This window comes from Bos indicus, chromosome 12, assembly GCF_029378745.1.
Source record: "Bos indicus isolate NIAB-ARS_2022 breed Sahiwal x Tharparkar chromosome 12, NIAB-ARS_B.indTharparkar_mat_pri_1.0, whole genome shotgun sequence".
NCBI classification, from domain to species: domain Eukaryota; kingdom Metazoa; phylum Chordata; class Mammalia; order Artiodactyla; family Bovidae; genus Bos; species Bos indicus.
Window position 1 is genome coordinate 22,650,583 of NC_091771.1, and position 17,103 is coordinate 22,667,685.

General features: G+C 44.7%; 1 protein-coding gene across 2 annotated transcripts in view; it reads left to right on the forward strand.

Annotated features, from left to right (window-relative positions):
* The first annotated feature begins 1,434 nt into the window (after positions 1-1,434).
* LHFPL6 (LHFPL tetraspan subfamily member 6) overlaps positions 1,435-17,103 on the forward strand; it is a 234,106-nt gene continuing 218,437 nt past the window's right edge. Inside the window, exons 1-2 of one of the 2 annotated variants that reach the window (XM_070800163.1) lie at positions 1,435-1,654; positions 3,109-3,684. In XM_070800163.1, coding sequence (XP_070656264.1) covers positions 3,300-3,684 — 385 coding nt within the window. In that variant the 5' untranslated portion in view covers positions 1,435-1,654; positions 3,109-3,299. The remainder of the gene's footprint in view (positions 1,655-3,108; positions 3,685-17,103) is intronic. The other variant, XM_070800164.1, reaches the window with a different exon arrangement.

Below are 17,103 nucleotides of genomic sequence, written 5' to 3' on the forward strand. Positions count from 1 at the left end.
TTGCTTGAGAACCACTGTGGTGAAGCTTGATATGGAAGTGCATTTTTGTCTTTTTTTTGGCAGGGGGGTGAGAAGGTTCTCATCAGTTTCATCATATTCTTAAAAAGGTCTATGACCTCATAAAGAGTGGGAACTAATTACACAAAGCCTCTCAAGTTAATAGTGTAAGCATGCACATCTCCATCTGTAGTAGTAAAACAAAAATGTGCACCACCATGGCTAATTAAAATGGTGTAATTTGAAAATTTACTATGAAATCTATATCTATCCAGCGATTACTTTCAACTTTTGAAAAAGCACAAAAACTGTATGTGGGGAAGTAGCTACTTCACAAACTGCTATTCCCAGATGGCAGGGTTCTTAAAATACCGCCTTCAGCAAGGACTCCCACAGTCTGCTGAATGTGGCTTTCAACTTCCAAAGGGGTTAGGGCTAAGGACAAGCAAAAAAGAACTGACGTCCAGAGAGGGAATTAAAACCAGTGTTTTCTAGGTAAAGAAATTGAATGGAGGTATTGATTGCAAGAGTGATTGGACCGAAATGTGGAAGGGAAGAGAGGGAGGGGAAGAGAGAGAGGAGAGAGAGAGAGACAGAAACAGAAGGGGGAGAGAGGGGACAGACAGGGAGAAACGCTTTGAAAGAGGTTCCCAAAGAGGAGGTCTCTTGGGAGAGGTTTGCTGGAATCTTCCCCTGCTTTTTTCCCTCTGGCTTGGCTGGAAAGGCGGCTGCCAGACGGAACCCCAGAGGGGGCTCTCCGCTCTCTGCCTCCCATTCCCACGCCCACACTGGCCTTGCTCACCCCCTTCCAAAGTGACCACATCCCAGGAAAGCTCGAAAGGAATCACTGCACCAGTCTCTAGAGCCCTGCTCTCCATCTCCATCTCCTAAAGGCGGTCGGAAGCCGGAGCTTACACCCCAAACACCAGACTCAGGAGAGCAGCCAGGGAGCGTGTCTCAGCTCCCAGACCCCCTCCCGTCCCCCCGCCCCCCGCCGGGGAGCACCCCAGAGGACCAGCAACTTTCTCCCCTACTTCTCGGTCTGTCTACCTCCATCCCACTCTCGGGTTGGAAGCAGTGACTGTGCGAGGAGGCCGGGAGGGGGCTCGGGGCCGGAGGGGCCGAGAAAGCCGCCCAGGTTTAGGGGAGTGAGGTGGGAGGGGACCCCGGCTCCAAGGGGCCGCGCCCCCTCCCCGCCCCGCGCGCCGGGAGTGTCCCCGCCGGCCGCGCCCGGGCCGCGTCCGCTCCGGGTCCCGGCGGGCGCGAGGGGAGGGGACAGGCGAGAGGAGGGCCGGGCGGCGGAGGGGAGGAGGCGCTGCGTGCCTCGCCTGCCAAAGGCAGATCAGATCGGCTCCTCCGCCCGTGAGCTCCGGCGCCCCGCGCGCCGCCCCAGCGCTCCGCCCGAGCCGCCGCCGGAGAGCCCGAGCTGCGCGGGCTGCCCGGGCGCGGCGCCGCGCGTCCTCCCGAAGACCTCCGCCCCCTGCCGGCCCCTGCGCACCCCTCCCGCGGCCAGCCCCGGAGGCTCCGCGGCTGTCGCGGACCGCGGCGAAGAAGGAAGGACGGTCCGGCGCGCCGTGGATGCTCCGCCGGAGAGAGACAGCAAGTTGTGAGTGCGCCCCGGCCCCGGGAAGGAGGGCGGCCGCCGCCCGCCAGCCATGTGAGTCCAGCGCGCGGCTGCCCCGGGGCGCGGGCTCCGCGCCTTTCTCTCTCGCCCCTCGTCCCCGGACGCCGGAGTTGGGCTGCCCCCGAGGCTCCGGACTTCCTGAGCTGGGCTCCCCGCCGGCTCGCCCGGCCCGCCGCGTCCGTCTGCCTCCGGGGCGGGGTGGGGGACCCCATCCTCACCTCCTCCCTCCGCGCAGGGCCGGCTGGAAAATGTCCCTCTTCCCCTTTGGGGAGTTAAAGGATCGTTGTGTGTCTTCGGGGTGGGGGTGGTTGCGGCCGTTGCGGGGCGCTGGCTGGCTAAGGGCTTGTCTGGTCTTACCCCCCGGGGTGCCTGGCCCCAGCTCGAGGTGAGGGCCCCCTCCCCACCCACTCAGTGCCCCCCTACCCCGCGTCTGCCCCAGCCTCAGGGCCTAGACAGACCAACTTCAGCGACTAATGCTGATGCTGACATCAGTTGACAAGATTAAAAAAAAAAGTAGCCGGAGCTCCTCTGGAGTGAGTGACATACTGGAGTGGAAAAGGGGCGGTGGGTGGAAAGCAAAGGGCAGGGGTGGGAGTTGGAAAGGAGAGGGGGAGGATTTGAGATGGACTCTGAGAGCTGGAGTCCTGGGAATGGAACCGTGGGGTGCATGGGCTCTGGGCTTCTGTGTTCTTTATGAAAAGTAGGGAAAGTGGTTCTAAGGAACTCGGTTTGAAAAGGGAGGGCAGGATGCAAGTGGAACCCCTGGAATGACTGGAAGGTATGGACTCTTTCAGATGAGACATAGTCATTCATTCAATGGGAAAGATGGTTCCAATAATTTAATTAGAAGCAATTAATCGGAATTGCAGATATGAAAATGAGTCGTACACAGGCTTTCTTTTGTTGACACTAGAGAAGATAGTTGAGACTGAAGGCATTCCCAAACACTACTGAATAAGCATGGCAAGACGCCTAAGAGTCCCATCCAGTCTGTATGCCTAGACAGTCTGTAATTGTGAAAATGAGTCTAATTATTTTGTTCGGGCTCATGCAGAGAGTTAATGCACCTAAAGGAACACAGAAAAGTTGCTGCAAATTATGAGCGTGAACTTGTAAGCCAACTGAATAAACCACACTATGGTTATTTTAGTATAACATTCAGAATTCTGTTTACCGCCAGTAAAAATGCTGCGTTCTTTTTAACGTGAGGATATGAAATGAATTCACTGGCTTGGCAAGTAGGAATAAGTCATGCATTTCTTTAAGTAAGTAGCTGTCCGAGTTAATTAGGGAACATGTGTACATGAAAAAGCTTTAAGCCAGTCTGACAAAATTTGAATTACCGAGAAGTTGATAGAATGGGTTCTTCTCACTTTTGAACTATGGAGGTGTCTCTGAATGGGTGTTAATTGAAAGTTGCAGACCAACTGAGTTGGTCGTATCTTTTCTGTAAAGACATTTAATCTTTAATGTTGTGGTTTTTCCAGGGATCAGCATCCTTACTGCAGAGAATGGGAAGTTGATGTCCAGTAAGACTGAAGATCCGTTCTGTTAGTAGCCACTCTCCCATCACAGAACTGTGGATTACCTGCGGGGAGCCGGTAGTTTGACGGCCTTTACTTCTTCCTGCAGACCCCGAACAGTTACTTTGGGTCCTCCTTGCCCTGTCAGGTGAAAGATGGCATCCAGTCTGACTTGCACCGGGGTCATCTGGGCGCTGCTCTCGTTTCTCTGTGCAGCCACCTCCTGCGTGGGGTTCTTCATGCCTTACTGGCTCTGGGGATCACAGCTGGGCAAGCCCGTGTCCTTCGGCACTTTCCGGAGGTGCTCGTATCCTGTGCACGATGAGAGTCGGCAGATGATGGTGATGGTTGAGGAGTGTGGGCGCTATGCCTCTTTCCAGGGCATTCCCAGCGCGGAATGGAGAATCTGTACCATCGTGACCGGCCTGGGCTGTGGCCTGCTCCTCCTGGTGGCGCTCACTGCCCTCATGGGCTGCTGCGTGTCGGAGCTCATCTCCCGGACTGTAGGAAGAGTGGCCGGAGGAATTCAGTTTCTGGGGGGTAAGTGACTTCACTCAACTTCACTTGTTTACTGGAATCCTGGAGCAATATTGAAAATTGTGTTCCAGCTGTCTACTGAGATTATGGTAATTGACACTTGGAACGATAGGGAGATGTGGATATAGAGTGGCTTTGGGGACAGATTGCCAAAGTCAGAGATTCTTTACTGGAATTGCTTTATAAACATCAAGAGCTCTTAATTTCTGTATATCCCCAAACATGTACATCATTGGTCTGCTAAGCACCACCTCTGTGGGGCAGTAACGTCTAGGTTGTTTATAATGTTGGAGAGGAGACAGTTTGGATTTTATAGCTACTGGCTCTTTACGATCAACAACCAGCAATTGCAGTGTCTGTGTCTTTCTGGAGTCCTGAGATCTTAAGAGATGAAAACTTCACGAAAAGTAGAAAAGGTTTTTGAGTCAACATTGTCATCATAAGCCTTTAATACTCTTTGTTGGATATAAAATTGAGCCTTGCCCCATCTTAAATTATGTTTCTAAATAAGTGATTACAGTTTTAAATGAGAGATCAGTTTTACATGAACAATTATGAATTTCACTATGCCACAAAGGTAGGCTTAATTACTTTGTTAGGACTGCTTTTGCTGTGAAGGAAAAAAAAAAGGAATTTTTAACAAGTGATGTGTGCTTATTTCAAATGGACTGGCTAGTCTCACTAACACCAGAAAAGGTTTGATTTTTACTTGGGTTTCCTCCAGCAAGTATTGCTTCAATATTTCTGGTCATATGGTTTTAATTATACTTTATTTATTTTCCGCTGTGCCTTTCACCTCCATTTTTCAACCTGACGGGCTGAACTTGTCTGATTTATAATCCGCCTTGGTGAAATATGACAACCTCTGCAGATAGTACAGAACACGGGGAAACAGGAAGCCAGGAAAATATATAAAATATATTTGTAACTTCATCGCAAAGTAAGAGTCTGCAACCCGGCTCTTTCTTTGGGTGCTCTCTTGCAGTCTTTTGTGAAAAATCCAGAAGAGGAGAAAACACTACAGAGTCCTCAGATAGAGTCTACATATTGGAGACATCCCAACAGATGATTTCAGATTATCTAATATTAAACTTTCAAGTAACATTTTGAGTATGAAAATTCTTGTGCTGAAAATGCAAGGGGCCCAGAGTGTTGTGTTTTGGAGTAAGAGATCCAGTTGTTTGCAGTTCTTTATTTCCTTACCAGATGTAACTCTGTTCTCATCTATTTGTTCCCTGGGGTTTTGTGGCTCACTCTGCCCTAGGAGGTAATTGGGGGGCTTAACTGTCCTTCCTTTACTGTTCAGCATTGAGCACAAGTCTTGCGTGTGATGTACAGATTCCTACAGAAGGACAGTACCGGAAAGCCATTAGGAAACGGAATGAGGTTTTTGCAGAGAGTGGAAATACAAATCCGGAGTTAAAAACTTGTTGATACCTCAGATTTGAAAAACAGGACTAATGCCAGGAATATTTAAAAGTTTTTTTTTTTTTTTTCCCTTTAAGAATAAACTTTTGACTTGCAGTTTGTGTTTCACTTGGCTCAGGAAAAATACTTGGATAATTTCTTTTTCTCCTGGTAAACATTACTTTTCATTTTTTCCTCTTCACTTTGGGGCAGAGGCTACTATTGTTTCTGGTAGAACAGGAAAGTGCTTACGAAGAGGAATCAGTTTTTATTGATTACCTTTAAATGTCTCATGCAAGAAGGCAACAGGAAGTAAATCTGAGACTTGTGAGATTTATGCTTCTCTCTCTAAACTATCTATAGATTTGGGGGAATTATAAAGAGCTTAATGTTCTACTTTACAGAAAACTCAAGGGAAAAGACCATAGTAGAAGTTATGTATACTTTTAAAAGGTCTGTTTTTTCCCTCCTATATGCTCTTCATGAACTCTCACTTGTTAAGAGTTACTGACATTGAGCTGAGGCTATGGGTTCTTATTAGCATGTCTCAAATAGATTACTCATATCCTGCAGAAAAAAATTCTGAATGTGAAACCTAAGAGGGATTTTCTGATTCAAACCTTTTGAGGACCCGAGTAAGTAAATATATCCCCACTACCCAAGACAATCGTCATTTTAGAATTAAAAAATAACTTGAGCTAAAGAAAAGATTTTGAAAAGTTTGCCATTAATCACTACCGCTTTAGTGATAGACCAGTTGACCAAAAAATGCTTCAGAAAGAATTCCTCCTGTTCATTTCATACTTGTTCAAGCTTTTATGCATAAAAACTTGAGTGATAAATAATTTTATGAAAGTTTTCATAAAATAGGTTTCATAAAGACAGCACAGCACCAAATCACTGAGTTCTGTGAATTTACTCAATGTCTGTGCTTTCAAAATACAGTCAACATTACAGGGCACTCTGCTATAAGGTGGATTCTCCTTCTAAAAAATGATCCACCCAGAAAGGTTATGTTTAGCTAAACTTAGGATTGCTCCAACAACAACAGGAAGCAGGAGAATGGCTGAGCACAGAAGCATCCTGCTTAACCCTGCCTGCTGTGTCCAGAGTGTGCGCATATGGTGTAACATCAGGCAGTAAAACCCCTGCAGTACTTTGGAACTCGTTAAAGGACACAGTGTCAACTTCATTTTGAATCGTCTTGCTGTGGCTGCTTCGAGGTTAAAATGTCACCTGCAAATGAATGGGACAACACAGAGGGGGCACTGTGGTCCACGGACATTTACCACCTATAAGAGAAAGTCCTCCAAGGAGTCAGTGGCTTCTGCCTTTCTCGCAGTAACTTGCTCATAAACTTTAATTGCCACCATCTCCATCTTGTATTTTAAGTCATGTCTTTGTCATAATTTTTAAAAACCAGCTTGGGTTGAGTTTTATCCTCAATTCAATTTTTAACAGGCACGTAGAAAGCCTTTGAAAAGTATCATGTCTAGTAAAAATGTTGACACGCTGAAAGTGTAGTAATGGTGTTATGAGAAGATAGAGGTTGTAACGTTTCTGTTTGTGGAACGCAAAATTATGTTCTTTCCGATACATCATTAAGTACTTTAATAGACTTTTTTAAAGCTTAATACCAAACTTTTGACGTATGCATTAGAAAAATATCTTATTTACGGGCTCTGTAAATGAAGCATGTAAGAACACTGTAAGGACATATTAAGGCTATCTTAAGTTCAAATGAGCTGACTCATTTGAAAAGGCCCTGATGCTGGTAAAGATTAAAGGCAGCAGGAGAAGGGGATGACAGAGGATGAGATGGTTGGATGGCATCACCGACTCGATGGACATGAGTTTGAACTGGTGATGGACAGGGAGCCCTGGCGCGCTGCAGTCCATGGGGTCGCAAAGAGTCAACACAACTGAGCAACTGAACTGAACTGAAGTTCTGCCCACGGGTGCTTGTAATTGTCAGCGTCCGAATCTGTAGATTTCATCTTTGGAAATTGCTGGTGCTATAATGAGAGGGCTCGGAGGAGTCCCAAATGGGCATTATTCCATATTTCGTTTGGATGCGAGTCGCATATGTGTTTAAAATGAGTGTAGAATGCAAATCAGTAGTAAACAACTACCTTTCCAGTTGAGACACTGTTCTGTTCAGAGAAGCCAGGCGAGACCATCTCTTCAACTAATTGATGGTTAAGTGCCACTCACGACAGTAATGATGACAGAGTGCTTCTTGCCACAAACCCATCTCTGTGCTGAAAGCATCATGGCCCCTCCGGAGCCCCTCACTGTAGGGCTCCACCTGGACTTGTCTTTCATCCTTTGGGATGAGGGCTTGCAACGTCTCCTCCCCCTGCTCCACTTTAAACCTGATCAGCCATGACGATTTGTCGAGTTCTGCTTTCCTTCACATCCAGGTTCTCTGTCACATGACAGCTGAGAAATAAGGCAAATAAGTGTTGATGTGTTAATGGGCAGCGTGGCCCTTTAGTGACAGTGTCCTCACCGTAAGAAGTTGCTCTAATTTTTAAGAAATCCAGGCATTTCCTGGGCTAGTTGGGGCAACAGGCAGAGCTCTTCTTGCTCCTCTTTAAATTACACCTTAGAGATCACGAACTACTGTTTCCTCCTTCCTCTAACCTTACCGTGTAAAGCACAGGTGAGTTGCTTTGAACTCTGAGCCACTTAAAAGCCACTATACCCATAATGTCCAAATCTTCATTTCCTTCTTGTGGAGTAGAGTCTTTCTAAGAGAATCATCTGATTTTTGACTTACTTCCCTTTGTTGCCACCAGCTAACGCAGGGAGAGCTGACACTTCTGAGGTCAGGGTCTGTCTGGACTGGTTAGTTTCACTAACACATTTGTTGTTGCTTAGTCGCTAAGCTGTGTCCAACTCTTTGCAAACCCATGGACTCAGCACGCCAGCCTTCCCTGCCTTTCACTATCTCTCGAGGTTTGTTCAAATTCATGTCCATTGAGTCGGTGATGCCATCCAACCATCTCGTCCTCTGTTGCCCCCTTCTCCTGCTTCAATCTCTCCCAGCATCAGTCTTTTCTAATGAGTCACTTCTTCGCCTCAGGTGGCCAAAGTATTGGAGCTTCAGCATCAGTCCTTCCAATGACTGTTCAGGGTTGATTTCCTTTAGGATTGACTGGTTTGATCTTGTGTCCAAGAGACTGAAGAGTCTTCTCCAGCACCACAGTTTGAAAGCATCAATTATTTGATGTTCAGCTTTCTTTATGGTTCAACTCTTACATCCATACATGACTACTTGAAAAACCACATAAACTAAACTAAATCAAGTCTCACTGACACACTAACTAAATCTCACTAGATTTACATCTGCATAGATTTATGAATTGTCCCATTGCCTTGTAAAACATGTATTTTCAGTTATAGGAAAAACCAGCTGAGGCATGTAAATTCATAATCATTTCAAAAGAAAAAAAACACACACTCAAGACAGCTTTATCTCACTCTACAATACATAGGCAGCATCTCAAGATGCATCCAATTTGCGCCTCATACAGAGTCATCACTGTTACGTTATTGGTTCTTGAACTTTGCAGCTAACTCTAGCTTGCCAAGGGTGTCCTCGTGTGTGTGTTGCTTATAATCAGAAAGCATAACAGCCTCAAGTTTAAAACGTTTATTCCTGGCTATCATTAAAATTCATATTTTTGTTTTCATAAGGCATCACATTCATGTTTGAGGGATCACAGATTCCTGGGGGATACCAGTAGCTGTAAACAGGAAAAGCAGAACCATTTGGGAAACAAGTAGATTGGAGAAACAGTTGGTTATCGAAAGTTAATAAATTTCATTACAGCACAGAATCTAGAGTATTTTGATGCCTATACCAACCTCCTGGGGGGCATGAGGAAAGTGTAGTATTAAGTGTTTTCCTGAGTAATTTGCAGTGGGGTCCCTGAAGGGACTGGTGATCCTTAGAACATATTCAGTTCTTATTTCACCCCAGTGAGGCAGGTTATTTGTTGTCTCTCTCTCTCTTTTTTTTAAACAGTTATGAACACTGAATTTTAGAGTGACACCCAAAGTTATCCCATTAATTATTGGCTGAGTTGTGAATGCTATCACCATACTATTTCAGCAATAATTGAAATTCCATTTTGTATTATATGTAGAATTCAGAATTTCTGGCCATTAGGAATAATAAGTCTCTTAACATAGGTGAATATTTACATTTTCCTTCTAGCCCTATAATATTTAGAATAGTAAATAACATCTTATATATTCAATTAATACTTGATGTATTAGTTTTAGTTATTTATTAGCAACATTTTTATCTGTAAGTGACCTTGTTCTTCTCTACCTCATGGGAATATTTCAAAGAAATAAAATATCACAAATGTGAAGATAATTAAAGCAGTGACTCCTTAATTGATGTCCCTGTGTAGTGTTAGTCTTTTGGAAAACATGTATGTTCTGTAGTCATATATGTTGCATGATGCTGCATAATTCTACATCTGTCTCTTCAAGCACATTTTGAAAGCTCTGAATGAACTGTATTATCTGCAATGAAGAAACAAGCTGCTCTGTCTGAATATTTGTGTCCTCCCACAAAATTCATTTGTTGAAATCCTCATGCTCATGGGATGGTATTAGAAGGTGGGGACTTTGGGAGATGATTAGGTCATGAGGGTGAACCCCTCACAGATGAGATTAGTGCCCTTATAAAGAAGTTGAAGAGAGCACCTCGCCCCTTCTGCCCATGTGAAGATACAAGGAGAAGAGAGCCCCCACCCAACTGTGCTGGCCCTCTGATCTTAAACTTCTAGCTTCCAGAAATGGGAGAAATAAATTTCTGTTGTTTCTAAGCCATGTAGTCCACAGTATTGTTTTTTTTTAATTGCAGCTTGAATGTACGATGAGACCAGCTAAACTTTTTTTTTTTTCCAGGTTAACTTTAACACTGTTTCACAAACTTGTTTGGAAATTGCAGAGTCCTACTTACCTATGATAGGCAGTAGCATCTTTTTGAATCAGTGGCCAGCACAACAAACTTTAGGAAGTGCTGAGTTATAACATGTAATAAATCCAGGGCATGAGTGTTTATGGGTGGTTGGATGGCATCACTGACTCAATGGACATGAGTTTGAATAAACTCTGGGAGTTGGTGATCAACAGGGAAGACTGGCGTACTGCAGTCCATGGCGTCGCAAAGAGCCGGACACGACTGAGTGACTCAACTGAACTGAGCAGTATTTATTGAGTGCCTGCTGCTGCTGCTGCTAAATCGCTTCAGTCATATCCGACTCTGTGCGACCCCATAGACGGCAGCCCACCAGGCTCCCCGTCCCTGGGATTCTCCAGGCAAGAACACTGGAGTGGGTTGCCATTTCCTCTCTAATGCATGAAAGTGAAAAGTGAAAGTGAAGTCGCTCAGTCGTGTCCGACTCCTATCGACCCTGCAGGAGTCGGACTGCAGCCTACCAGGCCCCTCCATCCATGGGATTTTCCAGGCAAGAGTACTGGAGTGGTTTGCCATTGCCTTCTCCGTATTGAGTGCCTACCAAATGTCAAATACCACACCAGGATATAAGTTGAGATAAGGTCACTACTGTGGAGGCGCTCATGGTCTTATGGAGGAAACCAACGTGTGAGGTATAATTACAGTCCAAAGGACTCAGGACACAGATGTCCATTCCATTGCATATAGTTGTTGAGAGGCTGGTGAGGCTCATTCAGCTGCCAAGTGAGGGGCTCACCAGCCTCACATGGTGCCAGTCATTTCCTGCTTCACAGGAGACTACATTTCCCAGAAGCCTTGACTCCTGGCCTCTGGATAGATTAGGCCAATGGGAGGCCCTTGGAAAACGGGAGGGAAGGAGAAGCCAGGGTATGTCTCTCTCTCTAGCTCTCCCTTTGGCAGCATCTTTGGCAGCAATTGTCTCTCCTTTTGGAAAGCCCTGACCTTCACTGTCACAGCTCCCCTTGGAAGCCACTGTCAAAAATCCTTCACCAGGTACACAGCCCGGTTCTTCCAGTCATTGGTGATGCCCTCTTCTTCCAACACCATTCCAGTCTCATGGATGGTACTAGTTTTTGGTTGATGCCAGTTTCCGGGTCACCTCTTTAACATCTATGTGGCTTTTTAGCTCCTCCATCATCTGTGTAACCCGTTTCCTGTATTATATTGCATTTTCTGTGTTTGAAATACTTAGGCTGGTTTCAGCTTTCCTGGATCCTGGCTAAAATACAATACTTAATTCCAGTTCCCGCCTTAGCCAAGTTGCAGATTATATCATACTATGAACTTTTGGGGGTTTTGGTGAATGGGCAAAAATCACCAATGTTTAAAAATGTTCAGGGTCCACTGAAGTGTGAACAAAATGTTGTAGGAGCACAGGAGAGGAAGGGACCTCGTGTCTGGAGGGGTCTGCAAAGGCTTCATAACAGAGGCACTAGATGAACTAGGTTTGAAAGATGAGCAGAAGACTCCTTGGAATTTCGAGCAGTGGAAATGTCAAATTCTCAAAGCCAAGGAGTTATAAAAAGATCTGATGGGCGTTCAGGAAATGGCGATATCCTGTAAAGTATGGAGTGGGGGTAATGGAACAAAATCAGGTCCGAAAGTCTGTATTTTTGTTTAATGGTAAGAATTCTACACTTACCTAAGGTCAACTTTAGATTGAAGTCTTTGAGTGGTTATGGGAGAAACTGACTTAGGAACTATATAATCTAGTGGCAATGAGAAATAAAGGCTGATCTGGGGAAACAACAAAACCAGGAAAGGCAGCAAGAGGCTATTGTTATAGCAGGTTCGGCCAGAGATGGAGAAGACCTCAGCGAAGCTGTGGGAATCAGAAAACGATTTTGAACACATTTCTAAGATCTAGGCAAAAGGGTTTTATGGCTCCTATTTTTAGACGAGTAAATGAGTGTAGTTTGGAGACCTAATAGATTCCTTTCATAGCTTATATGTAATAGCTTATGTTAGTCATGTTACAGATGTGTAATATGGTAGAGCAAGACAGGAAACTAGTTATGCCTTAATGAGTTAATATTATCAATGATTATTATCTCTATGCCATAAGTCAGTTGCACTGAAGGCCGTGAACGATGAAATGTCCTTGTGTTATTCCAGTGTAAGTTATAGTTCCCATATGTTTGTCGAATCAAATTTTTGAAAAAATGAAATGTGCCTTTAAGTTCTAAATTGGTATGATTCTGTGATGACATCTAATTCTCATGTGATTTAGTGCTCCTTGGTGAGAGTTGCTGCATATGAGACCTGACTTTCTTAGCGTTTATCTCCACCTTTAAGCTCCAGAGTTTTTCTAAAACTCTGACCCCCATGTTATCTTATGATGAGGTTACCCAGATGGTCCCCTCTTGCAGTCTACGAAGGTACCTTCTGTATGGGTAGCAGATTGTACCTGATGATGTTGAGAGGGGTTTGGGCACACCTGGGAAGACCTGGATTCCCTACGGGATCGTGGCATTCCAGCACATGTGTAGCTGGAAAAGGGGACAGAGGTTCATGGTCAAAGTCAATATAGCCTTTCCTCACTCCTGACCACATTTGGCTCCCTGTTAATATCCAAGCTCCCTGTATTGTTTCTCCCCGACAACTATATGCGCATCGTTGTCTTGGATACAGATATAAGATTTTTCACGTTCTCTGCCTGTCTAGGTGGGACCTACAGTAGAGTCACTATATTCTGCAATTTAGTGAGTGGCGAGACATCGTTTCTGCTGCTGTTCATGTGTTTTGTAGGTTTGTTTTGTTTTCAGGGGTTGCGTTGGCTAATTTAAATAGAAAATTATAATCTTGACAATCTCTGTAGTCACCTTGCCTCGTAAACCACGTCTCCTGCGGGAGTCCCACACCTCATAACCACAGTCTCCTTCTAGGAGGTACAGAGACGGGACTTGCCAGGCCACACTGCTTGTATTTCCATCCTAGCTTTCGTGTCTATATTTGTCTCTTATGTTTCCCAGAGTCCAGAGCCTTGCTGTGCTGATCCCTAAGGAGGGGGCAGCAAGGCCCAAGCAGTTGAAGTGCAGTTCAGTGAGACTTAATCTTATTGGGGAACTTGGAGGAGAGGGAAAATAAGAACATCAAGGCAGAACCAATTCAATTGCAAGTCAGTGATCCTGTGGCTGCACTGACATAAGTCATGTGACTCCCACAAATGCAAAAGCATGTTGCAAAGGAATTTAATCAATAGCAATATGTCCAGAGCTCCCGTTGTCCTGTAACAGCCCCTTTTTGGCTTTTTCTTTTTTTTAAATGAATTTTTATTTATTTATTTATTTTTGGTGCCCTGGGTCTTCGTTACTGCATGCGGAGCTTTCTCTAGTTGCGGTGCTTCTGTTTGCAGTGGCTTCTTTGGTTGCCAAGCACGGGCTCCAGGGCACGTGGGCTTCAGTAGTTGTGGCATATGGGCTTAGTTGTCCTGTGGCATGTGAGATCTTCTGGACCAAGGATGGAACCCACATCCCCTGCACAGATTCTTAATCACTGGATCACTAGGAAGTCCCCTTTTGGCTTTTTCAATGGGCAGTGCTGAGGAGAAAAGACTCAAGGTCTGCAGCCCAATTGGCTAAGGCTGGCAGAAGCTGCCCTGCTTGGCAGCCTACTCAGTTTGTGCATCTCATAGGATCTGGAGGATAATGACCAAAGAACACCTCCTGAATCCACAGTTTGTGGCTCAAGGACTTGAGGTGGAAGGTTATGTGGGTAGTTGGCAACATGGGCAAAGAGCTCATGAGAAAGATCAGGCTTAAATATATAGATCCATAGTATCTTTGAGAACCTCCTATGAGAAGTGTAACTTTGTGTGTTGGTGCTCAGTTGCCCAGTTGAGTCTGACTCTTTGTGACTCCATGGACTGTAGCCTGCCTGACTCCTCTGTCCATGGGATTCTCCAGGCAAGAATACTGGAGTATTGGGTTGCCATTATTACTGGAAATGGGTTGCCAGTTCCTCCTCCAAAGGATCTTCCTGACCCAGGGATTGAACCTGTGTCTCCTGCACTGGCAAGCGGATTTTTTTTTTTTTTTTTCTCACCATTGAGCCACCTGGGAAGCCCCAGTGTTACTTCACTCACTCTTAAAAAGACGTGGTTTTTCATCCTGACACTTTCTTTTAGCATTTGACTGTCCTGATTGGAAGGCAGGTTCTTGGCTGTGTCTGACTCCATCATCAGTTCTAAGCTTGCCCTTGGATAGTACCAGCCACTCAACATCTGCTATGCTGGTGGACCAGGGTTATGGAGAAGTTTGTGCTGTGTAGGAATAGATTTTATTTTTCTGGAGTAGGTTGCAGGAAAACTCAAGGTAGGAACAGAAATCACACTGCATGCTGTTCACTCACATAAATGTGCCTGGAGGAAAGAAGAGTCTAGAAATGTAGTGAAAAGACAGAGATGTGAAGGATGAATATTTTAACTTAAAAAACATTTGTTTTTTTTTTTTGTTTGTTTCATGTATAAGGATGGCATTCCTATTTTGATCGCCTGGTGGAAGAAAGTCAATTGGTTCATTTATCTCATCCGCCCACTGGTGGCTGTCCTGATTATAGCCTCCTGGTTGGCACCAGTTAAAATTCACTTTGGCTGCCCATGACCTCGGTGCCCAGCAGGTTTCATGAAATTACACAGCAGCCAGCTCTTCTTCTCTGTGTGGCACCATTTTATGTACATTTGACTTCAGAGTAATTTCAGACAATCGTGCTTTGTGTGGTGTGGTTTTTACCATAATCTTCTTGCAGTCTACTTAGAGCAGATCTGGAACTCTGACTCTGATGAGTTTTTAAGATGGTGGAAAATATTGGAGGAGGGACATGTTTTCATTTCTCTATACTTTCCCTGTTTAGCTTGTTAAGCTTGTAAGTTGTGGCAGATTGTTTTTGTAGCATTACTTGCAGCCTGGGATTAGAATAACAACAGTTTTCCCCACGTGGGATGCTTCAGGATTTTGCATGTGGTCGGATCTCAGAAGAAACTGTTTCTGTAAGACTGTAAGTAAAATAAAATGTTAATGCCTTTTTCCCCCTTCTATTAACAAAGCTTCAAGTGCTGCCTTCTGTTCTTGTGTTTACATGATTCTGTGGTTGTGCGTTGTCTTGTAAAGCAGGATCTGGGCAGACAGGGATGAATTCTGCCCCTCAACAGCTTCATGGCCACCGGCAAGCAACTGACTCAGCCTGAGTTCTTTCACCTTTTGTAGCTGCTGTTGTTCAGTCACTAAGTTGTGTCTGACTCTTGGCGACTTCTTCGTGGACTGCAGCACACTAGGCTTCCCTGTCTTTCACTACCTCCTAAAGTTTGCTCAAACTCATGTTCATTGAGTCAGTGATGCCATCCAACCAATTCATCCTCTGTCGCCCCCTTCTCCTCCTGCCCTCAATCTTTCCCAGCATCAGGGTCTTTTCTAATGAGTCACTTCTTCGCATCAGGTGGCCAAAGTATTGGAGCTTCAGTGTCAGTCCTTCCAGTGAATATTCAGGGTTGATTTCCTTTAGGATGGACTGGTTTGATCTCCTTGCTGTTCCAGGGACTCTTAAGAGTCTTTCCCAGCACCACAGTTCAAAAGCATCAATTCTTCAGCACTCAGCCTTCTTTATGGTCCAACTCTCACATCTGTTCATGACCACTGGAAAAACCACAGCTTTGACTAGACGGACCTTTGTTGGCAAAGTGATGTCTCTGCTTTTTAGTAACACTCATTGGGTTTCTGCGAGGTGTACATGTAAGTCAGGTAATATCAGGCCTGAAAAGGTAGCATCCCCATAAATGGCGGCCATTACCAATGGTATATTTGACTCAAAATTTTACAGTTTAACTTAAACAGTTAATTAGCTTGCTTCATTACACAGATATTTACTGAGTCCTGCTCTCTGGTTAGGCAGAATTCTAGCTATGAAGATAACATAATGAATAGAAGCAGACTGAGAAAGAACTAAAAGAAAGAACTTTGTTTCCACTTATAGTTTGCTATTGCACTCTGCTGTATTTCCCAAAGTAATTTTTGAACTAATAATATTCTTATTGGCAGGTGACTTATTACTTAGGAACCTAGTAAATACACCTTGTTACTAGCTGTATTTGACCCCTGTAGATCATCATTTGAGGTGCGATCTGAATAGGTGTTCTCAGCATCTGTATGCTGCTGCTGCTGCTAAGTCGCTTCAGTCATGTCCGACTCTGTGCGACCCCATAGACGGCAGCCTACCAGGCTCCCCCGTCCCTGGGATTCTCCAGGCAAGAACACTGGAGTGGGTTGCCATTTCCTTCTCCAATGCGTGAAAGGGAAAAGTGAAAGTGAAGTCGCTCAGTCGTGTCCGACTCTTCGCGACCCCATGGACTGCAGTCCACCATCTGTATAGGTGTGTTTGTTTCTTTGAGCTCCTACTTCCATGTTGTGGGTTTTCTCCATCTTGGTGGTTATTTATTTTTTTCCTGAGATCATTATTTTATTTTATTTTTTAAATTTATTTATTTTAATTGGAGGGTAATTACTTTACAATATTGTATTGGTTTTGCCATACATCAACATGAATCTGCACGGGTGTACACGTGTTCCCCATCCTGAACCCCGCTCCCACCTCCCTCCCCATACCATCCCTCTGGGTCATCCCAGTGCACCATCCCCAAGCATCCTGTATCCTGCATCGAGCCTGGACTGGCGGTTTGTTTCTTATATGATATTATGCATGTTTCAATGCCATTCTCCCAAATCATCCCACCCTCGCCCTCTCCCACAGAGTCCAAAAGACTGTTCTATACATCTGTGTCTCTTTTGCTGTCTCGCATACAGGGTTATCATTACCATCTTTCTAAATAACATATATGCGTTAGTATATTGTATTGGTGTTTTTCTTTCTGGCTTACCTTGGTGGTTATTTTTTTAAATATTATCCTTAGGTTCCACGAAGTATCTTCCTTTAAACCTCATCTTTCCTCTGATAGATAGCTTGATTACTACCTATCCATGTTTTTATATTTTTTGAATAACCACAGAAACTAACTGAAAGGA